Genomic DNA, 24,423 nt, shown 5'->3' on the forward strand with positions numbered 1-24,423 from the left:
TCCCCTCCCCTCCCCTCCCGTCCCCTCCCCTCCTCTGCAGTCACTTTATTCTGGTCTCTCCAGGGTGTAGCTATGTGACACCTCTGACTTCAGGGCATTAAGAGCAAATTTGGGAGCCCGCAGCCATATCCTGGCAACAATCTTCTGACTTTCTAGCTCTGTCACCTTATGATCCCAAGTCCACAGCAAGAGAATCGGACAAACTTATACCTAAAAAAATATTGTATTGATTTCACATCATGTACCCCAATCCTGAAACATCTCTCTGTTCCTCCATATCTGCTCTCTGCCCTTGCAACCTCCCCCCCCCCAAAAAAAACAGAAAATGAAAATAAAAGATAAAAATAAGCCATCTTACATTGGAAGCTGTGGTGTGTTACAGAGTGTCCCACAGTTTACCTCTCTGTCCACACTTCTTTACTTGCAGTGAGTCTTTGCAATAGTCACTGGTCTGTTTCAAGGCCTCTGACTTCTGCTGCTCTATCAATACTGGGTCCTCACCGGGGTGCCTTTCACTGTCGTCCTGTGTCATGGAGAGCCTATGGCTTTGGTTCTGCAGGATCTGCCCTCTTCTCACGCTCCAGCAGCTCATAGGTGGGGTAGATGCTGGGGTGGGTCAACTCAAAGCCCTGGATCTGGGCCTGGGTGGTAGCTGAGTTGGTCAGCCCACCAGCTCTCCTGTGCAACCAGCGCCATTTCCCCTGCTTTGTCCAGGCAAAGGGCAGGTCAGTTCTCCTGCCTGCAGAGGCCTGCAAAGAATAAGACCAGCTCTCCAGCTGCACTCACACCATCTGGGCCAGCTCTCCCAACCCAGGCCATCAGGGCCAGCTCTCCAGCTGCACNCCAGCTGCACTCACACCATCTGGGCCAGCTCTCCCAACCCAGGCCATCAGGGCCAGCTCTCCAGCTGCACTCACACCATCTGGGCCAGCTCTCCCGACCCAGGCCACCAGGGCCAGCTCTCCACCTGCACTCACACCACCAGGGCCAGCTCTCCCAACCCAGGCCACCAGGGCTAGCTCTCCACCTGCACTCACACCATCTGGGCCAGCTCTCCCAACCCAGGCCACCAGGACCAGCTCTCCCAACCCAGGCCACCAGGGCCAGCTCTCCAGCTGCACTCACACCATCTGGGCCAGCTCTCCCAACCCAAGCCACCAGGGCCAGCTCTCCAGCATTGCCTCAGCAAGGGGCAGGGTCAGCTTACCCAAACCCCACAGCTGGTGAGGGACAGGGCAAACTCTCTTGCTCTCATATCCTCAGGGCTGGTTCTCCCGAGCCCACTCAACCATGGCCAGCTGAACTGGGATGCCCAGACAAGGCATGGGGCTAGCTCTTCTACACCACCCTGGTGAGGGGTGGGTTCAGTTTTCCCACATCTACTTCACTAGGGGTCGTGGTTTTTGCTTTTTGTTTTTTGTTTTTTTGTTTTTGTTTTTTTGTTTTTGTTTTTTCCTTTTTTTGAGACAGAGTCTCACCACATAGCCTTGACTAGATGGAACTCACTACGTAGACCAGGCTAGCCTGCAATTTGCAGAGACCCACCAGCCCCTGCCTCCTGAGTGCTGGTATTAAAGGCGTGTGTTCCACCACAGGGTCACATGCGTTTATGTGTTTAGTTGGTGTTATGATTTTTTTTTTTCTCTAAAGCTGTCATCATGAACTCTGGCATCAAATCTATTAAACTGAAGTTCTGCTGTGGGTCCTTTGTTTCTGCACTTACAAATGGGAGGTCCTAAAGTAAAGGCAAGTTGCATATAAATATTTTACATAACCATTTTCTCTGTGGCCAATCTGTGTACACTATTAAATGCTTACAAAATGCTTTAATTTTTTTTCTCTTTAAAAAGCTCCTTTCTCCCTCCCTCCTCCCTCAACCCCTTCCTCCCCCCTCCCTCCTCCCTCCGTCCCTTCCTCCCTTCCTCCCCACCTCTCTGTGCTTGTGTGTGGTACAGGTGCTTATGCCTCTGTGTAGTGGCCAGATAGTAATGTTACTATCTTCCTCAGTTGTTTTCCACTTAATCAATTAAATTAATTTGAGACAGGGTATTTCACTTCGCTCATCAGTTCGGCCTGGCTGGCTGGCTGGCCAATGAGGTCCAGGTATCTGTCTCCTTCTGTCTATTCCACGCTTCAAATGCTGGGCTTGCAGACGTATGCTCTGTATCCGTGTCTCGCTGTCGCGTGGGTGCTGGGGACCCAAACTTAGCTCTTTGTGCTTTTGAGGCAGGTACATCTCTGACTGAGCTATTTTCCCAGGTCCTCATGAACTTCTCTGTAACTTCTTAAGAACATAAAACAATGGGTTTCATTATGAAGTTTTCATACGTAGCACACATTACTCCTCTACCACCCTGCCTCTCTCTGCAATGGGATTGAACCTATGGCCTCATTTATGCAAGACTAGTGTGACACCATGGAGCCCCAAGTCCCTCACTGTTGTCAGAGTCCAGGTGTGGTAGTTTGAATGAGAATGGCCCATAGACCCATACGTTTGAATGCTTGGCTCCCGGTTTCTGGAACTGTTGATTAGGAAATGTGGCCTTTGGAGAGCTGTGTCATTAGGCGTAGACTTTGAGGTTTCAAAAGCCCATACCATTCTCAGGTATTGGTTCTCTCTGTCTCTCTGTGTCTCTGCATCTCTGTCTGTCTCTGTCTCTGTGTCTCTCTCTGTCTCTGCATCTCTGTCTCTCTGTCTCTGTCTCTGTGTCTCTCTCTGTCTCTGCATCTCTGTCTCTCTGTCTCTGTCTGTCTCTGTCTCTGTCTCTGTCTCTGTCTCTCTCTCTCTCTCTCTCTCTCTCTCTCTCTCTTGCTTGTAGATAAAGATGTAAACTCCCGACTGCTGCTCATGTGTCACTCCCGTCTGCTGCCGTGCTCCTTGCCATGATGGTCATGGACACTAACTCTCTTGAATTGTAAGGAAGTCCAAATAAACTTTTTCTTCTACAAGTTGTCTTTGTCATGATGTCTCTTCACAGAAATAGAAAATAAACTAAGATGCTAGGAAAATGGTCTACCTTTAGGGTACACCACCAACTCTTAAAGTTTTCATTTTGAGATAGGGTTTTCCTAAGTTACTCAGGCAAGGACTGATGCTTAATCTCAGCCTTCCCAACTCGGATATGAAAAGCATGGACTGCCCTGCCCATCCTTGGATCGCTCCTTAACAACACTTCATTTCTCTTTAATGGCAAGAGCGATGGAGGAAGAGGAAGCAGCTCCCCTTTTGCGAGGTTCAGCTAATGTCTGTCTGGATCAGGACACAACCCTGAAGAGGTGCACTCCAGTGACTTAGGAAGAGGTCAGAAAAACATGGCGATTTCAGGCTCAGAATCTGTACTTTCCTGACCTTGGCACAGTGCCACCATCAACTTGCCTGACACCAGGACCTTGCTCCTGCCAAGCTGGTTGATCTGGTGCTGAACTTGGGTCACTATTCCAGCCCAGGATTCCCAGTGGGAGACATGAAGTGCGTTCCATGCAGTAACTGGCACAATACTTACATTTTGGAGAGGTATATTGCCTTCACTTTTTAATAGACAGAAGTACAGAGAGGTTAAGAGTCTTGTCTAAGACCACACAGTGGATTAGAACTACATTGTTCGCATGATAGCTGCTTTCCAAATGTGACCATCAAGTGCTTGAAATGTTCCAAATGTGATAGCGCACATCTATAGTCCAAGCAGTGGGGAGGCCAAAGGAGAACATTAAGAGTTCAAAGTCAGCCCGGGACCTTGTGTAAGACCAACGAATGAAGAGTTCAACCAATGCGCTTAAAATGTGTGGTGGTTTGAACCTATTTACTTCAGAAGTTGAGGCAAGTTGACCACAACCAGTTTGAGCTATAAAGATGTAGCTAAAACATATAACTGGATGTGGCAGTACAAACCTGAAATCCTGACACATGGGATGTAGAGGCAGAAGGACCAGGAGCCTAGGACGCACAGTGAGACTCTTTCTCCCAAATTCCTGCTACCAAGCAACTGAGGAGAAGGATTTATTTCCTCTAAGTTTCATTGCAGCGGAGGTATGAATTTGGGGCTTTGGTCTAGATGTTGGAGCTTGTGGTTGTTCCTATTACAACAGATGGAAGAAGGAGGAAGGAGAGAGAGAGAGAGAGAGAGAGAGAGAGAGAGAGAGAGAGAGAGAGAGATGCAGTAAAGTTGTGACTCATAGGTTGCCTCCAACAACCTACTTCTTTTTTGCAAGCATTAACCCTAAGTGTCCTGCCACTTCCCCAAATAATATCAGTTAGGTACAGTGTTGAAACACGAACCTCTGAGACAGATTTTGCATTCAAAATATGTTATGAATGGATCAATGTTATCCCTGTGCTGGTGGGCTAATTAATAACTTTCAATTTCCTTCTTAGCTTTTTACTTCCTTTTAGCAAGAGGGAAGGTCAGAGACCTTCGTGTGCTGTGAACACAGTAAGGAGGATGAGTCCGTTTGTCCTTAGACACAGACAATCTGGGTCGGAGACAATCTGAGTTCGGGTCTCTATTTCTGTGACAAAACACCACAGTAGAAGGCAACTTGGGGAGGAAAAGATATATTTTGCTTGCAATTTATAGTTTTTCATCTAAGGAAGTCAGGGCAGGAACACAAGGCAGGAACCTGGAGGCAGGAGCCGATGTAGAGGCCATGGAGGGGTGCTGCTTACTGGCTTGCTCATCACGGCTTGCTCAGCCCGATTTCTTATAGAACCCAGGACCACCAGTCCAGGGGTGAAATTTCCCACAGTGATTTAGGCCCTCCAACATCCAATCACTGATTAAGAAAACACTCCAGAGGTTTGCCTGCAGTGTGATTTTATGGATACATTCTCTCAGCTGAAGTTCCCTCCTCTCAAATGACTACAGCTTGTATCATGTTGACACAAAAGCTAGCCAGCCCAGAGACCCAGAGGCTCCAAGTTCTCCTCTGCCAGGTCCCAGCCTCTGTACACCTGACTTCTGAGCCTCACTACTCTTGAATCTCTTGCCTCTCTTTTTTATTTCCTCCCCTTTCTCCCATCCGCCGCCATGACGGGACAGAGAGTGAAATGGGGACTCTGGAGAAATTACCTCTGCAGACCTTTCAAAAACCTGGGTCAGGAAATGAGCGGACAGAGACAAGAACAGGATCATGGGACACTACTCCTGTCAACTCAACGTAATCACCTTTACCCAGGACACAAAGAGCATACAGAGAAGCCTCCATAACTTAAGATTAGACATGTGAATACACATCAGATATACAAGAATAGATTAGGCGGCACATCTAGACTCAGGCACAGAAATATACATCTGTACATTTATATCAGAAATGACCTTTCAGGTATCCAAAACATACAGCACACCCACAGTCTCTTGTCCCAGTAAGTGAACAGACAAAACGGATCTGACAAGGGCACACCCACTCCCATAAAACAAGAGGCATCACTCCCAGTGCCCTTTTGTCCTGTGTATCTGTTTCATGGTGCCCTTGCCAACATCTACAGTGTGGGTAAGGGAATGAGGAGTGAACAGCCAAAGTAGGCAGTTGCTATGACTCCTCATGCTCTGGACAATGAGAGACAGGAGGCGGGAACAGCTGAAGTTGCATAACTGAGTGGGGAGGCTGGTTCAGCATAAAAGATCCTGCTCGAGTGTGCACTGAAGTCAACACTGGTTAGACCATGACCATGGAGCCCAGTATCTTGCTCCTCCTTGCTCTCCTTCTGGGCTTCTTGATACTCTTAGTCAGGGGACACCCAAAGTCCCGTGGCAACTTCCCACCAGGACCCCGTCCCCTGCCCCTCTTGGGGAACCTCTTGCAGATGGACAGAGGAGGCCTCCTCAAGTCTTTTATTCAGGTGAGAACAATAGGAGGTCTTAGTGTGGGTTTCCCCCCCGCTTTTGTTTTGGGAGGTCACTCATCGGGAAGAGCCAGAGACTCCTTTCAGGATGTAGGTTCAGGTGGGAAGGTTGCTGAGGGGAATGCGAGATGCTGATTCGTGGTGGATGGTACTCAGATAGACAGGCAAGTCTTGCTATGTTGGAGCTGGGTGGGGCACTGTGCTTGGACTTCGGGAGGTGTGAGCCTGCAGAATTTCACTCCACAGAGCTTGTCCGTTCCAGAAGAGAAAGAAAAATATCAAAGGCATCGACATTAAGGTTTGCTTCTGCTAGCAAGAGATTAGCCTGAGGTGTTCTAGGACAAAGGGGAAGAGAGGCAGGACAGGAGTAGGGGTGGGTAGGAGTGTTATCAGTTTATTCTAGCAGCTGTCTTGACGCTGACCTACCAGTCTCTCTATTGGTGCTTCACACGCAGGGTTTCATGTTTAATTACCACTTGCTTACTAATGATGGGCATCCATGATCCTGCCTTCGTGAGAGAGCTGAGGCAGGGACTGTCAGTTCCATCCCTCTTTCTGCCGCCATGGTGGTGGAGATCACACTTTTGAACCTTGTATTTGTGACCACCTGACTTTTAAAAGATCCCCCTCTCCCCAGCACCAATGACAAATTCAGTTATGTTAACTTATTTTTTGAGATGGGGGTCTCCCCTTGTTTTTTTTTTTGTGTGTGTGTGTTTTTTTGTTTTGTTTTTTTAAGGTTGGCTCCCAACTCATGATTCTCTCCTGCCTTAACCTCTGGAATGATAAGTGTGTCGCCACACCCTGCCACACGTGTTTTAAACACCTGCTTCCCATGTGTGAGAAAGGTCAAGCCAACATCCTACCTGATTTATCTTAAGAAATCCATTGACAATTCAATGTGCACATGTACTAGACCTTTGTCATCTGTGGCCCCCCCTCCTTTCCCTCTCTCTCCCACAGAAACCCTTCTTTTGGGCAACATGTCCCTTCCTACCTTGATGTCCCTTCTTGTTTTTAGCCACTGAGTTTAGTTAGGGTTGTTCAGGGTGGGTCGATGTGTGGTTTATTTCTTGGAGATAACCTAGTATGAAGCAAAAGAATGGATACCTTCTGGGCTCCAGGTTCAGGCTGGGGGAGTTGGTGAGTGAAAGATGAGATGCTGACAACTTCATGATCTTGGTCGGGAACTATTTACTGAATCACGAACTTAGGAAAGTATCATGAAAGTAATTGACTCCCTTCCCCAGCCAGAGCCACCACTACCCACAAACCCACAGCAAGCGGTGGTAGCATCCAAAACGGTGCATCTTTCCCCTGCAGTGAAGGTGATCTTTTCCCCAATTAATTAATTAATTAACCAATTAATTAACTAATTAATTAACTTAGTCAGGGGACACCCAAAGTTCCATGCCAACTTCCCAGTAATTAATTAATCAATCAATCAACAAATTAACAAATTTGTTAATTAATTAGCTAATTTGGGTGTCTCTCACCCCTCCCCTTCTTCTCTGAGAGGTTGGAGACTCCCTCGGTATCTCCACCACAACACATCAAGTCTACGTGGGGCTAGGCATACCTCTTCCACTGCAGCCAGACAAGGCAGTCCAGCTAGAAGAACATTTCCCCCAGGCAAGCAGCAGCTTTTGGGATAGCCCCTGCTCCAGTTCTTTGGGACCCACATGAAGACTGAGCGGCACCTCTGCTACATATGTGCAGGGAGGCCTAGGTCCAGCCTGTGTATGCTTTTTGGTTGGTGGTTCAGTCTCTGAGATGCTCCCCCCCCCCCCCCCCCCGCCAAGGGTCTAGGTTAGTTGACTCTGTCTTCTTCCTGTGGAGTTCCTATGCCCTTTGGGGCCCTCAATCCTTCCCCCAACTTTGCTATAAGACTCTCTACCTCCATCCAATATTTGGCCGCGGGTCTCTGCATCTGTTTCAGTCAACTGCTGGGTGGAGTCTCTCAGATGACAGTTAAGATAGTCTCTTGTCTGCAAGCATAACAGACATAACAGAGAATCATTAATAGTGTCAGGGACTGGTGTTTGCCCAAGGGATGGGTGTCAAGTTGGGCTGGTTATTGGTTGGCCATTCCCTCAGTCTCTGCTCCATTTTAGTGACAGTGATCTTAATGTTACAATCATATGCAGGGCTCTTAGGGTCTAGGAAATGTGCAGTTGGCAGGAAATCAGAGCTTATACCAACTCTAATGTGGTGATCTGGTTGCCTTTCTAACTATATATTTTGAACAATAAAGAATCCCACACTTGGCTGTTTAGCAGTAAGAGTGGCAGGATCAAAGAGTGGGGCTGCATTCCTGACACCCAAGAGGTGACAGTATGGCTAGAGATATAGAATGAACACATTGGGTGACAGTATGGCTAGAGATATAGAATGAACACATAGACGTTTTTGGACGTGTTACCTGTTCGCCTGCATGATACAGAACACGGGATGTTTTCCCCCCGAAGGTTTATTCTTATTTTATGTGCACGAGTGTTGCCTGCATGTGTACCATGTGCATTATTGGTGCTCAAAAAGTGTGTAAGATCCCCTGGAAATGAGTTACACATTGTGAGCACCAAGTGGGTGCTGGAAACAGAGCCCAGGGCCCCTGAAAGAATAGCAAATGCTTTTAAACAGCAAGCTATTTTTCTAACCCCCACCCTAATTGAGTTTTAAGCTCATTGGAGGGTCTGTAATGGTTTATATAAGAGGTAGAATCTGTTCAGGTTCCCAAAGACTCTCTGGAGAGAGAATAAGGGAAAAAAAGAAGCTGTTTCTGGGGGAAGCAATGAGGGACAGATGAGGAAGGAGCCGGTCCAGGTGAACAAGAGCATGATGTAATGGAGGAGAGGTAGATGTTGAATTTTTGGGTTATGGAGAGAAACTGGTCTGACTGAAACCAAGAACAATAAGAAGAGAAACGGCCCCCCTAAACCAGCAGTTAGGCATTGTCTGTAAACCAGCAGTTAGGCGTTGTCTGTGCCTCTGTCTGCTTTCTGTTGTTACAACAATAAGCAAGAGGTCTTTTGTAACGTAAGGAGGTGTATGGGCCTAGAATGATGGCTCATGGGTTAAGAATGCTTGCTGCTCTTCCAGAGGACCCAGATTGGCTCCCTGTGTCCATATAGGACAGCTAACAACTGCCCATAGCTTCAGCTCCAGAGGATCTGACATTTTCCTCTGACTTTTGGGAGTACCCACACACATGTGACACACACGCGCGCTCGCACACACACACACACACACACACACACACACACACAGATACCACACAGTTACACAAATACAGAGACACACACATAAATGACAGTTAAAAGGTAGGCGGTTTATTGAGTTTATAATCATGGCCATCATGGCCAATCTAAGATCAAGCACTCCTTTGTCCCAGTCTCTGGTGAGGAACCCTCTGCATGTGTCACAACATAGTGAGTGGAAAGGAGAGACGAGAATCTGTCATATGCAGAAGGGGCTAACCATGTGGGGTGGCCTTGTTCTGTAACAATCAGTTCTCCAAGCTTCCAGCCCTCTCTGCTTGCCCAGTGTTAAGTGTAGATCTGCCCTGAAGACCCAATGCCTCTCACTAGGCTCCAGCACTTGAAGGTTCAAACACCTCTCAACACAACCACTTTGGGGACTAAGCCTCCAGCATGTGAACCCACGGAGGGCACTAAAACCATGTTCAAGGCATAGTACATGGAGCAGGCAAGAAGAGAAGGGCAGCTGGTCCGGACAGGTGGCTCTGGATGCCAAGTGGTGGTGATGTCCCAGGAGCCCCAGGAGAAACCAGCTTGGCTGTCTCAAGTGTGTTGCGGCTGAGCCAGGAGCCTGACTCAAGGGCAGCGTCATGAGTTCTAGCTCAATTCCAAGCTGCTTGTTTTTTGCTCATGTGCTGGTGAGTCTGGGTTTTCTGATATGCGATCTGGAAATGTTCTCTGGAAGTTTCAGCTGTGACTCAAGAAACCGAGGGCTACTCTCCCAGGAGGCTGCGTTGCTGAATGTGATCATGTGGGCTTTTTATCAAGTGTACATTACTGAGAATGATTTTGTAAGCATGATGAAATTCTGTTGGCCAGGAGTCGAGAAACAAGCCTAGGCTTTGACTTCCAGCCACTGCCAACATTTGCACTAAAAACATTCAACTAAAAATTGCCTTTCTAAGGCTTTAAGACCTTTTGAAGCTCAAGTACCATTTTATTGGGATTTGAGAGCCAAACGCCAAGGCAGACAAGTTGTGAATCTTGGCAGCTGCCAGAGGAGGAAGTCGGAGATGCGGAGGAGGGGACTCTGTGCTGTTTGTAGGCTGCCACACGGTGAGAGACTGTGTGAAGGAGGTATAGCTTCAGAGGAAAGGAGAGCAAGCCCAGAGTCAAGGAAATCAGCTCCAGAAGAAAAAGATAAGAAAAAAAAAGAGGAGGAGGAGTGATGACTTCTCTGAGGGAGGACTAGAACAGTTGCTGATGGAAGTTCTGCTTGTGGCTACATGAAGGGCAGGGCTTCTGGGGAAGATAAACACACTTTCTCAGCAAAGGGATGACTATTCCTCCCCTCTCCTTATGGTTTAGGTGAGTCAGTCTTCCCAGGACTTGGCTCCTGGCTAGGTGATCAATAGGTCCAGCTTAATTAACTCTTTAGGGAGGAGATAAATCTTTGGAGCAGGCAAGAATATCATGTCTCCACTCATGACTAGAGAGAGGAGGGAGGAGGGAGGAGGGAGGAGGGAAGAGGGAGTCTATTCTAAACTGCTTTTAAGGCTCCTTAACATTATCTTTTCAAGAATGGGAACTCTGATATAATTTCGGAAACGGCTACAATTTGGTAATAGATCATTTCCAAAGCTGTTCAGTGGGGACCCGTGTCTGGACTTTGGTTTCAGTCACACGTAGCTCCAGACAGAAGTGCTTCTTTAGAAGGCATAAGAAGAAACTGTGTGGTGGAGAGCTAGCTCAGCATGTAAGAGCACTGGCTGTTCCTCTGAGGTCCTGGTTTTGATTCCCGGCAACCAAAATAAACTGCTCATAACCACCTGCAACTCCAGTTGCAGGGTATTTGGTGCCCTCTTCTGTCCTCTGTGAGTACTGCATGCATGTGGTGCATACACACACACACACACACACACACACACACACACACACACACACACACGAAGACAAAGCACCCACACATGTAAAAGAAGCAAAATCAAAGAATGAGGAGGAGGGGAGAGGGAGGAGGAGGAAAAGAAGAAAAGAGGAGGGGAAAGAGGAGGAGGAGGAGGAGGAGGAGGAGGAGGAGGAAGAGGAGGAGGAGAATCTAAGAATCAGAACATTGTCTGGCATTCCTGACTTCCACTGAAGACTCTCCTGAAACTCTTGCATTCAGGGTCCTCTCCCCTGGGTAACTAATTTCTTTATCCTGTCTCATCATTTCTTCTTAAGAGATCACTCTGTCATTAAGGGATGTGAGAGGCCCCTTACCTGGCATTTTCCTGCTGGGTAGGGTCATTAACATGAATCAGTGGTTTTTAACAATCACATGCAGGGAGGAAAACAAGGTCTTGACTGGAGTCTGGGTAGAGACATGGTGGAGAGGAGGCAAGAGAGGAGTGGGGAGAAGAGAAACTGGAGACCTTAGGGAAGAGTGGGTGATCCCATGCTGCTGGGAGCAGGCATGAGCATACATACTCATTACAAGCCCTAGGCAGAGAACCAGGGGAAGCCAGAACAAATGGCATTTTAAAATGTACAAATTAGGGTTTCTTAGGACCACTGGCTGCTCTTCTGGAGGACCCAGGTTCAATTCCCAGCACACACACACACACACACACACACACACACACACACACACCCCACCACACAGGGTTTCAAACTGTCTCTAATTCCAGTCTCAGTGGGACTCTGGCTCCCTCTTCTGGTCTCTGGGAGCACTGCACTCATGTGGTATATTTTCATATCTGCAGGCACAATACTCACACACATAAAGTCCATTACACTCCCATGGTAGGCTCACAAGAACATGAATCCCTGTCTGCTCGTAGGATGCCTCATTAGGCTTTTAAGTCTGTCTCTTGAGGCTTGATTCGAGAGTGGTATGCCTGGGATCCATTTTCAGTGCCTGGGTTCCTCCCAGGTGGCTCCTAAGGTCCCACAGTGTAGTCACCATTTTTTTTTTTTTTAAATCATCAGGGGATTTTCTTTAGAGTTTTATTTAGGTCATCAGGGGAAACCCACTGCTACCATGAAAACTGGTGTTAGAACAAATGCAGAAGGAACCCGAGGGCAACCCTACTAGAGTTTGAGGTTTAAAAACACTAGGGTAGGAACGTGGTATATCTTGGCAGCTTCCGGAAGTGGAAGAAGGGAGCGAGAAATAGAGGAATCTATAGTATTTGCAAGCAGCTGCGTGGTGAGAAACAAGTGGGGGGGGGAGCTTCAGAAAGAGAGAGAAAAACAGTGCTGGAAAACACATGCCCAGCCTTTGGTCAGCATCCGAAAGAACATGACGTTTCGGAGGCAGGCCCCATGGTTAGAGGCACCACAGTGCTGCCTGATGGAAGTTCTGCAGGTGCTTCCTAGAATTTTAAAGAAATTGAAATTAATTTTTGATATGTTGTTTCTCCACTGGTGAAATGAGCCAATGCAAGCCAGATTAGGTTATATTAAAGGCAGGTTTATTGGGATGCTGCCCTGGGGTGGGGTCACGAGGGTCCAAGGATGGAGGCTGGGGAAGTTGCCATGGAGAGGGGTGGGAAGAAGAGAAAGAGATAAAGGAAAAGGAAGTACTCACAGAGAGAGAAGAGGAGGAGGAGGAGGAGGAGAAGGAGGAAGAGAGAGAGAGAGAGAGAGAGAGAGAGAGAGAGAGAGAGAGAGAGAGAGAGAGAGAGAGAGAGAGAGAGAGAGAGAGAGAGAGAGAATGTCTAGATTATATTTTCCAGAGGCTGGGCTGGAAAATTCAGGGTTGGGGCCAGGGTATGCCAGGTAGGGACTGAAGGATGCTGGGAGAACCTGGAGTCCAGGTCTGCTCTGATATGTATAATATGCACCTCAGTACTTTGTTGCTGGCTCTGAAACAAAACTAATAATCATTATTATTATTATTATTATTCTGCTTGTTTACATCTCAAATGATATCCCTCTTCCTGGTTAACCCCGCCCCCCACAGATCCCCATCCCATGATATTTCACTTCCCAGTTACCCTCCACCAACCTCCATCCCACATCTGTCCTCCCTGTCCCCTTTGCCTATGTGAGAGTGGTCCCCCACTCACCCACGTTCTCCTGTCCCATCATTCCAGCATCCCGCTATGCTGGGGTATCAAACGTCCCCAGAACCAAGAGCCTCCCCTCCCGTTGCTGTCAGGCAAGGCCATCCTCTGCTACATATGTATCTGGAACCATGGATCCCTACAGTACACTCCTGGGTTGGCGGTAATGACTCAGGGAAAACTGGGTGGTCAGGCCAGCCTGTGTTGATCTCCCCATGGAGTTGCAACCCCTATCCACTCCTCCAGTCCTTCTGTCAGTTCCCCCCACCAGGTTCCCTGAGCTCGGTCTGATGGTTGGCTCCAAGCACCCACATCTTCATTGGTCAGTTGTTGGCCAGACCTTCCCAGGAACCACCACACTAGCTTCCTGTCAGCAAGGGCCTCTTCTCTTGACCGCGGCAACGGCGTTGGGTTTGGTGTCTGCAGACATGATGGATCCTCAGTCCCTGGTTGGCCCTTCCTTCAGTCTCTGTTCCATCTTTTTTTGTCCCCGTTCTTCCTTTGGACAGGAGCATGTCTGGGTTAAAAACTTTGAGATGGGTGGGTGGCCCCATCCCTCAACCAGGGGCCGTGCCTGTCTACTGGAGGCGGTCTCCACAGGTTCTAGCTCCTACTTCTCTGTGCATTTTGACTAAAGTCATCCCCACTGGGTCCTGGGAGCCTCTCGTTACCCTGGTGTCTGTGCCCCCCCCCCAGTGTCTATCTCCAGTTCCTCACCCCCCCGCTACATATTTTTGTTTGATTTCCTGACCCTCTGTACCTCTCTTACATCTTCTCCAGTTCCTGATACTGCCACCCTTATTGTACTTTGTGTGTGGATGCACACACCCATTACATGGAGGTCAAATGGGGGGGGGGAATTCTTGACCTCTATCACTCTCTGTTCCGTTGAGGCAGGGTCTCAGCCTGAACCTGGTCCTGGAAATCTCTCAGCTAGGCTGGAAACTGGCATTCCACACAATCCTGTCTCTCCCCACTTCCACTTTTGAGCTGGGATTATAGGTGTGCATGGGACAGCAAGTTTGTAACTGGGTCCTGGAGTGCAAACCCCAGTCATCATGATGGGGCAGCCAGCGCCTCGGGTCACTGAGCTTTTATCGTACCTTGAGAGTTATTTCTTTTAGATTTACTTTTATTTTGTGTATACGAGTGTTTTGTCTGCATGCATATCTGTGTGCCATGTACCTGGTGCCTGCAGAAGTCAGAAGAGGGCAGTAGATCTCCTGGAACTGGATTTGAAAATAGTTGTGAGCCACGGCGCGGGTTCGAGGAACCAAAACCAGGTCCTCTGCTTCCGCACCACCTCTCCAGCCACTCCAGTTATAACTTTTGAGCTGTTGGTATTTTTTAAAAGTTGATCATTGTTCTAGAGCAGAGGCTCTCAGCCTTCCTGTTGCTGCGACCTTTTAATACAGTCCCTCAGGTTGTGGTGTTTCCCAATCATGGAATTATTGTTCATAAATGTAATTTTGCTCCTGTTATGTGTTGGTGGTTGAGTTATATGGGAGAAAGAGAAACACTTCAGGATGTAATAGGCTTAGTAAAATCAGCAGGGGGGAATCAGCTTCTAATAAACTGACTGCCTAGCGACTTTCTGCCTAACGACTTTCTGCCTAGCGACTTTGGGCCTTTGAGCAAGTCCATTCCCGCATACCCAAATCTCTTATCAGCTCCTTGGGTACTTTCTCTAGCTCCTCCATTGGGGGGCCCTGTGTTCCATCCAATAGCTGGCTATGAGCATCCACTTCTGTGTTTGCCAGGCATTGGCATAGCCTCACAAGAGACAGCTATATCAGGGTCCTTTCAGCAAAATCTTGCTGGTGTATGCAACAGTGTCTGCGTTTGGTGGCTGATTATGGGATGGACCCCAGGGTGGGGCAGTTTTTGGTTGGTCCATCCTTTAGTCTCAGCTCCAAACTTTGTCTCTGTAACCCTTTCCATGGGAGTTTTGTTCCCAATTCTAAGAAGGGGCGAAGTGTTCATATTCTGGTCTTCCTTCTTCTTGAGTTTCATGTGTTTTACAAATTGTATCTTGGGTATTCTAGGTTTCTGGGCTAATATCCACTTATCAGTGAGTGCATATTATGTGAGTTCTTTTGTGATTGGGTTACCTCACTCAGGATGATACCCTCTAGATCCATCCATTTGCTGAGGAATTTCATAAATTCATTGTTTTTAATAGCTGAGTAGTACTCCATTGTGTAAATGTATCACATTTTCTGTATCCATTCCTGTGTTGAGGGACATCGCGGTTCTTTCCAGCTTCTGCTATTATAAATAAGGCTGCTATGAACATAGTGGAGCATGTGTCCTTATTACCAGTTGGAAGATCTTCTGGATATATGCCCAGGAGAGGTATTGCTGGATCCTCTGGTAGTACTATTCCAATTTTCGAGGAACCGCCAGACTGATTTCCAGAGTGGTTTTACAAGCTTGCAGTCCCATCAACAAAGGAGGAGTGTTCCTCTTTCTCCACACCCTCACCAGCATCTGCTGTCACTTGAATTTTTGATCTTAGCCATTCTGACTGGTGTGAGGTGTAATCTCAAGGTTGTTTTGATTTGCATTTCCCTGATGATTAAGGATGTTGAACATTTTTTGAGGTGTTTTTCAGCCATTCGATATTCCTCAATTGAGAATTCTTTGTTTAGTTCTGTGCCCCATTTTTTAATGGGGTTATCTGGTTTTCTGGAGTCTGTCTTCTTGAGTTCTTTATACATAATGGATATTATTCCCCTATCTGATTTAGGATTGGTAAAGATCCTTTCCCAATATGTTGGTGGTCTTTTTGTCTTATTGACAGTGTCTTTTGCGTTACAGAAGCTTTGCAATTTTATGAGGTTCCATTTGTCAATTCTCGATCTTACAGCACAAGCCTTTACAGTACTATTCAGGAATTTTTTCCCTGTGCCCATATCTTTGAGGCTTTTCCCCACTTTCTCCTCTATAAGTTTCAGTGTCTCTGATTTTATGTGGAGTTCCTTGATCCACTTAGACTTGACCTTAGTAAAAGGAGATAAGAATGGATCAATTCTCATTCTTCTACATGATAACAGCCAATTGTGCCAGCACCGTTTGTTGAAAATGCTGTCATTTTTCCACTGGATGGTTTTAGTTCCCTTGTCAAAGATCAAGTGACCATAGATAGGTATGTGGGTTCATTTCTGAGTCTTCAATTCTATTCCGTTGGTCTACCTGTCTGTCACTATACCAGTACTATGCAGTTTTTTTTTTATTTATCACAATTGCTCTGTAGTACAGTTTTAGGTCAGGCATAGTGATTCCCCCAGAGATTCTTTTATCATTGAGAAGAGTTTTTGCTATCCTAGGTTTCTTGTTATTCTAGATGAATTTGTAAATTGCCCTTTCTAACTTGTTGAAGAATTGAGCTGGAATTTTGATGGGGATTGCATTGAATCTGTAGATTGCTTTCAGCAAGATAGCCATCTTCACAATGTTGGTCCTGCCAATCCATGATCATGGAAGATCTTTCCATCTTCTGAGATCTTCTTTGATTTCTTTCTTCAGAGACTTGAAGTTCTTATCATACAGATCTTTCACTTCCTTAGTTAGAGTCACTACTGGATTGGAGCAGCTGTTGTGTTCCACTCACCTGTGATCCTAAGATTGCTTGGGCAGTCCACTAGGGACCGTTGGGGTGTCCGCCGAATCTGCGCCCTAGGTGACCCAGTGCTGGTGCAGACCAGAAGGGGCTTGTTCCCCTGGTCAGGCCTGTTCTCTGATTCTCTAGTGCTATCTCCGGTCCTGTGCGCGATTGGATTGGGGCAGAAGTTGTGCTCCACTCATCAGTGATCCTAAGATTGCTTGGGCAGTCCTCTAGGGACCGTGGGGGTATCCGCCAAATCCGTGCCCTAGGTTACCCGGTGCTGGTGCTGAACCTGTGTTTTTTTTTTTTTTTTTTTTTTTAAAATCATGATATGCAGCTCAGTCAACGCTAAGGTTGGTTATTGTCTTATACCCTCTAATCACTACTGTTTCACTATTCTGACACAGTGGGTGGACTTTACCTGTGTTCAAACTTCATTCCGAACAGCAAATGTAAGCAGAATTTGCTCTTCTGCCAATATTAAGCTGGCGATCATTTCTATCATCCATCTGATGGGTAGGTTATTTCATTGTTGCGTGACAGCCCATCGTGCGGACTTGCCAGTGCTTGTTCTTGAAAAATTTTAAGAGGAATTCAGGAATAATCTGGTCTGTTTATTTTGTGAACACATGCACGCTTTCTTTTGTTTTGGTACAGGCATTTGGAGGTGAGGTTTCTCTGCATGTTTATGTTCAGCTTCAAAAGTTATAGCTGATTCTCCATAGAGGCACAGTCTCCACTCTCAACCAGCTGTGGATTAGAAAATACTTAGAACAAATACATTCAGGAATAATTGTGTTTCACATCTGCAACCCTAGCACTTCAGAGATAAAGGCAGAATGACAGATAGATTGAGAAAACTTAATCGATCTAATAGTGAGTCCCAGGTCAACCTGGCCAACATAGTGAGATCCTGTCTCAAAACACATGTACGTCAAACAAGCATAGGTTTTTTCTTCGCACTTTTTCAAAAACATCATGGAGCACTGGCCATTAGCATTTAATTTCTATGAGCTGCATGGCAATCTGGAGGGAGCTAAAGGCTACAAGAACGTAGTGGTGAGTTTAGCTGTTCCACTTCATCCTCTGACTGGTGGCACTTCCAGTCACCCACCCAGAAGCCCTTTGGGTCTGTGAATGAAAGACATACACACATTAGCTTATTGGCTACTCGAAGGCATGACAGTTCTCAGCCTCTTGTGGCTAGCATGCTTTTCCTTCTGTACTCCTGGGTCAATACCTTCTAAATCTCCTTTGAACTTTGCTGCCCTGTTACCCTCTGCGAGGCCCATTGGTCTTTGCTGCCCAAGACACTTCTGGGCAGCCTTTCTGGGGACTGCTTTCCCTTTATTCCTACATTTCAGACAATCTTCCCTCTGCAGCTCTAAATCTCATCTGTTTCTCTCCCCTGAGTCACGGTGATCCTCTGTGTCCTCCCTTGCATCCTAGCCCACGCAAATTTAAGGGTCCTGCCCCATCTACCTTTGTCCAGCAAAGGCATAAAGGCTGCAGGCATCTTTATTGATGAATCAAAAACCAATTGGGGATGAGGATCTTCAGCATTCGGTCATGCAGATTCCCAACTGAATCAAAGCATTAGAACAAATCTCTAACACAAGAGGATGAGGGTGGCTCACTTGCAAACACACACAGTTCTATTAAAGGGCTTTCAGCATCGGAAGGCTTTGATATTCCTGGGACCAATTCCCTGGATATGACCATAGATGGTTGTACTGCCAGGTAGTTTCCCACATGCTGGATCGTAGACATGATTGACAGTCAGGACCACCACCAGGGATCATCCATTTCCCCTCCCATGTAACCCAGTGGGTGGGTCAGGGTCATTCGCTCTGAAAGTCATCCGGAGGCACTGATCAAGTTGAAGTTGCATCACAGGAAGGATGGTTCTTTGTTGAGATTCCAGAGCTGGCCAGATTGAATGGTATAGCAAGGATATTTATTCGTATTTATATCCACATCCACATCCATATCATACTCATATCTATGTACATATTTGTATCTATCCAAATCTATATCTCAAGAAGCAGGTTAAGCTCTTTCCCTTCACCAGTGAGAATTTACTCCCAATACTTGAGAAATAAAGAGAAAACTTTAATAATGCATATCTGGTTCTGGCTACTACCCTAGAGAAGCTAACCTCAGACAAATTTTTAATGGCTTTTATAGAGTTTGGGCATTAGCAACCCATAAGTGCTGTCATCTGTAAATCAATTTTAGACTCCATACCCACATTAGACTTTGAGCAACTAAACATATTTTACAGAGCTGTGAATTTCAAGTCTGTCTGTTTCAGATAAATGGTAGATTTACAGTAGAGATTTTGTCATCATCACTTTTCGAGCTGCCCGCTTGAATGATTGTCACTCAGGGCCTCAGTCACTGTTCTGTGCTGTGCTGTGATACCAGAGCTGAGGGTGACACCAGGACCAAGGCAGCTCTTAGAAGAAAGCATTTGGTTGGGCCTGGACTATAGTCTCAGAGATTTAGTTCCTTATCATTACAGAAGGAGCATGACAACAGGCATGGGCAGAGCTGAAGCAGTAGCTGAGAGCTACATCTTGATCTGTAGACAGAGTAACTCTGGGCTTGGTGTGCAGGCTTTTAAAATCTCAAAGCCCACCCCCCAGTGACACATTTCCTCCAACAAGGCCACACTTCCTAATCCTTCTAATCTTTTCAAATAGTGTCATTTCCTGGTGACTAAGCATTCAAGTATATAAGCCTATGTAGGCCATTCTTATTCAATCTACCACACCCAGGGTCATCCTGCCCTTCTGAAAAAATTTTGCTCTTCCTTATAAGAGAATCAAGGCTTAATGGTGGTTGCTACCAAGTACTATCCCTTTTGAGCTGCCCAGTAGAGCCATCTTCTTTCATATGCAAATGGAGCCTAATTGGCAACAATCTTAACAAATAAATCTTAACGGATACATATTCTCAGCAAGCCCAAGCTTCAATTGTGTTTAAGGCACAATTCTTTTCCTATAGTTTTTTTTTAACAAGCCTGATCAGTTTGTTACTTATTTCCAAGTCCACATTAGAGACTGCACTTAACCAAACCCTACCTTGTGCAATGTAGTAGTTTCTTTTCTTTTTTTTTTTAAGCAAAAAAAAAAATGAAAACATTTATTCAAAAAATTTCAAAACAATATGGTCTAATTTTTTCCAGTTATTTTTTATCATACATGGTTGCAGAGGTCATGTTCATGCAAGTATACAATGTACTTTGAACATATGCTACCTCTAGAATCCATGTTTCCTTCCCCTCCCTTTGTTTCCTAGACAGTTTAGTCTCAATGTAGTAGTTTCTAAGCAGGTTGGTTGGTGAATCCTTTGTTATATCAATTCAATTTTATTGAATTGTTTTATTATCAATTTTTTTTGCAAATCAGCTTTTTAAAATATAATTTATTTATTTATTATATGTGAACATACTGTAGCTGTCTTCAGTCATACCAGGAGAGGCTATCAGATCTCATTACAGATGGTTGTGAGCCACCATGTGGTTGCTGGGAATTGAACTCAGGACCTCTGGAAGAGCAGTCAGTGCTCTTAGCCACTGAGCCATCTCCAGTCCTTTATTATCAATTTTATTTAAGTGTCTCATTATCAGTTTTCCTATACCATATCTATAACCTGTTTCTTTTTCAGACAAGGTTTCATGTTGCCCAGGCTGTCCTCCAGCTTACCAGCAGCCAGAGATGCCCATGAATCCCTGAGCCTCCTTGTTTACCTTCTCATTCCTGAGCTTGTGGCGCTACCCCAGCACCCACAGTCATACTGATGATGGATTCACACTGAAATTTCTAGCTCCTCAGAAAAGGAAGGGTGGCCAGGGTCAGCTTATTCACCATCTGTATTTAAGTGTTTTTAACAATTTAACAACAATGTCTGTGCTGGCTAACCCCAGTCCTGGTACCCTTATGTTTGGCAGCTTCGAGAAAAATATGGAGATGTGTTCACAGTGCATCTGGGACCAAGGCCTGTGGTCATGCTGTTTGGAACAGACACCATAAGGGAGGCTCTGGTGGGTCAAGCTGAGGCTTTCTCTGGCCGGGGGACAGTTGCTGTGGTTGAGCCGATCTTCAAGGAATATGGTAAGACTCTCAGAGGTTGGGATGAGGTAGGATGGAGAATGGGCACAGAGAGAGGTGATTCTGAAAGAGAGGAAGGTAAGGGCTGGGGAAGGACCCAGGTTTCTTTGAACTTCCTGTGTGATCCACCCACCCATGCTTTCCCTACTTTCTCAGGTGTGATCTTTGCCAATGGGGAACGTTGGAAGACCCTTCGGAGATTCTCTCTGGCCACCATGAGAGACTTTGGGATGGGAAAGAGGACTGTGGAGGAGCGGATTCAGGAGGAAGCCCGATGTTTAGTGGAGGAACTGCGGAAATCCCAGGGTGAGTCTGGGCATGAACGAAGGTGGCAAAGCAGAGACATGAGTGTACAGCCAAAGAAAGAGAAAGAGACATCCATGGATAGAGAAACACACACACACACACACACACACACACACACACACACACACACACACACAAATACACATAAATGTACTCACACACAAACATACACACATTCACTCACACACACACACTCACACACACACATGCACTCTCACATTCACACATACACATACTTATACATAAATACACATGCATATACACACACTCACACACACACTCACATGCACACACTCACACAGATAAACACACACATAAACATACACATATTCACTCACATACATAAATACACACACATTTACTTACACACATACATTCACACACATACACACACTCAAATACACATGCATATACACACACACACGCATGAACACACACATAAACACACACACATTTACTCACACACATAAACACACACATTCACATACACACTGAGGGGAAAGAGAAAGAAATACATAAAAACAGGGGAAGAGAAGAATAACTTGGAAAAATAGATTGTATGATTAGCATGCTGGGCTCTTACATTCAAGGAAATGGTTGCCTATGTTAAGATGATATTTCAGTCAGGCATGGAGCACAAGCCTGTCTTCCCAGTAGTCAGGGTCTGAGAAAGAAGGAGCAGAAATTCAAAGCCAGTCTGGCTATATCATCATCAACTCTTGTCTCCAAAAGAAAAAGCTGATGTTGTGGGTGCACACGCAGCTCTGTCTGACCCCCAGCACCACAATATTGGCAGGAGTTTACATGCTGGTCATCATAGTGGGCCTGAGATGAGGCAGGAGCATAAAGATTTGAGGGCATCCTTGACTTTATAAGGTGTTCAAGGTCATCATAGTTACACAAAAGAGTCTCAAAAGCATGGTCTATGTCCAACGCATGTGTGGGAAGCAAGGAACTGTGTTTTTTCCCCCTGTGGAAATGCTGATTTGTGGGGCAGTGAGCAAAGAGGCCAGGTGGGCTGTTTTACTCTGTAGTAGTTACAGGCTTTTCTGGGCACTTTTTAGAAACCTCCTAAAGGGGGCATACTGAAAGGGTGGTGACACGGTCTGTTGTTAGGTTCATTCTGGTGTTTGTCATCTCTTAAGATTTCTCAGGAGACTGTGAGATGTCCCTGCAGAAGCTGGAAGGGAGAAGAAGGAATCGGGAGACTAAGAAAAAAGACAGGAGAAAGCAGGGTGACATGGAGACCATCTAGTTCCAGCTGAGCTAGAACTAGAGAAAAAAAAAAAGGAGCAAGAATGGGGGNGGGTGGGGGGGNGGGAGGGNGGGAGAGCAGGTAGAAGGAGGGACAAAGAGAAAAAGATGGAAATACTGCAAGTCTTTTAGACCAGAAACCAGAGTCAGATAAAGAAAGACTGATGAGCATCAGGGAAAGATCTGCAGAGGAATCCGAAGACAGACAGCTGAGTCCCAGAGAGAGCAGCCACAGTGGTCCAAGATTGCTGCAGTGACAGCACATCTCATGAGGACACATCACGGAGCCTGGAAATCAAAGGCAGCAGGGAAAAGGTGCTGATAGTTCTTGAACACCGCAGAGGATCGGAGAAGAAGTGGAGGAATAGTCACAGATGAGAGGCGTGTCCGCCCACACAGGCATTCCCGGAACCTTTCTCTGCACCTTTCCTGACCTTGGGAGTTGCCTATCAGCTTAGAGTCAGCATGGTGATGGGAGAGGTGCAGGGTGGAGACTTACTATATACATGCTGCCCCTCTCACATCTCTGGGTCTGAATCCTGGTCCCACACTAGTAGCTGTGTTATTTTGGTGAAGTTAGCTACCCTCTCTCTATATACAAATTAAAAAGAAAAGGTATTGGCCCAGGACACTTCAAGATCAAGTCCTCAGCACAAAGGAGAGTTATTTGCCCCAGAGGGACAGAGGCAGGGATAAGGAACAAAGACAGGACACAGAGGAATGAGAAGAAGGGGAAGAGAACAAAAGGAGAAAGGGGGCAAGGGAGAAGGGGAAGGCTTATTTGTCCTAGGGGGACAAAGGACTACTTCTAGATAGAGAGGGGACAGATGTTGCACATGGGTCAAATGGCGATATATAAAGGTAAAGGGGGAAACCCCATGTTAGGAGGTTTAATTACAATTGGGCATCCAATTAGGTGAATCAAGGGGGCTTTTGATTTCTGGTCTTCAATACTTTGATAGCTGGACCGTGGTAGTCAGCCCCAGGAGAAGGAAATGTAATCTAATGGTTTTTAGCAAGGAAGAGGGAATGGGAGAGAAGGATGAGGCCTGCCAGAGCTCAAGTAGGCTAGTGTCCCTTCATTGATAGGATTTTATCTTATGTATAACATTAAATTAAAATTAAGTAAAATGTCTGCAATCCTGAGTGCAGGACCTGGTGCATCATATGGGCAGGCTTAGCAGCCATTGCTATGCTTTGACTGTGAGGTGGGGAAACAGCTTTCCAGAGATGGGGCCAAAGCCAAATGTTCTACAATTCTTGGTATCATGTCTCCCGTCCTGCCTCTCATCCTCCAGGAGCCCCCCTGGACCCCACGTTCCTCTTCCAGTGCATCACAGCCAACATCATCTGCTCCATTGTGTTTGGAGAGCGCTTTGAGTACACAGACCGCCAGTTCCTGCGCCTGCTGGAGCTGTTCTTTCAGACTTTTTCGCTCATAAGCTCATTCTCCAGCCAGGTCAGTGGGTGGGAAGAGAAGAGCATCCAGGATAGAGGAAACAAGAGGCTGCTTGGTGGATGAAGGAGGGAGTGTCTGAGATCTGGAAGAAAGGCAGAGACAACATGGAGAGACAAGGAGGCTGAGACCGGGAGGCAGAGGGAGGGATGGTGAGCAAGGAGGAGAGACCTGAATGTAGCAATAAGGAACCATCCAGACAGACATGAAGATAATGACGACCTGGGGGGATGTGGCTGTAGCTAAGAGGGTATAGGACTTGTCTATCACGTATTAATCCCTAGGTTCATCCCTAGCACGACATAATCCATATGGTAATACATATGTGCAGTCCTAGTGCATGGGCGATCAGAGTTCACAGTCATCTTTGGATAAGTATCGGGTTTGAGGACAGCCTGAAAAACATGAGATCTGATTTAAAAACAAACAAACAAACAAACAAAATGATGGTTTAGAAAAGAGAAAAGAGGAAAAGAGAATAGAGAGTGCAAGGCAAGAGAGTGCTTGAGAAAGATCGTCTGAGAGGATGCTGTGTTGTGTGTATGTTCATCAGAGCGAAAACGAAGGAACAGGAGAAGATGAGCAAGGGAGGGAAGGGAGAAC

General features: G+C 46.3%; 1 protein-coding gene across 1 annotated transcript in view; it reads left to right on the forward strand.

Moving 5' to 3' along the window:
• Positions 1-5,661: 5,661 nt before the first annotated feature.
• The window catches only part of LOC110336742 (cytochrome P450 2B10), a 28,678-nt gene continuing 9,916 nt past the window's right edge, over positions 5,662-24,423 (forward strand). The window contains exons 1-4 of the mRNA XM_021219468.2: positions 5,662-5,836; positions 20,645-20,807; positions 20,961-21,110; positions 23,663-23,823. Coding sequence (XP_021075127.1) covers positions 5,666-5,836; positions 20,645-20,807; positions 20,961-21,110; positions 23,663-23,823 — 645 coding nt within the window. The 5' untranslated portion in view covers positions 5,662-5,665. The remainder of the gene's footprint in view (positions 5,837-20,644; positions 20,808-20,960; positions 21,111-23,662; positions 23,824-24,423) is intronic.

This window comes from Mus pahari, chromosome 19, assembly GCF_900095145.1.
Source record: "Mus pahari chromosome 19, PAHARI_EIJ_v1.1, whole genome shotgun sequence".
In the NCBI taxonomy this organism is placed as follows: Eukaryota; Metazoa; Chordata; class Mammalia; order Rodentia; family Muridae; genus Mus; species Mus pahari.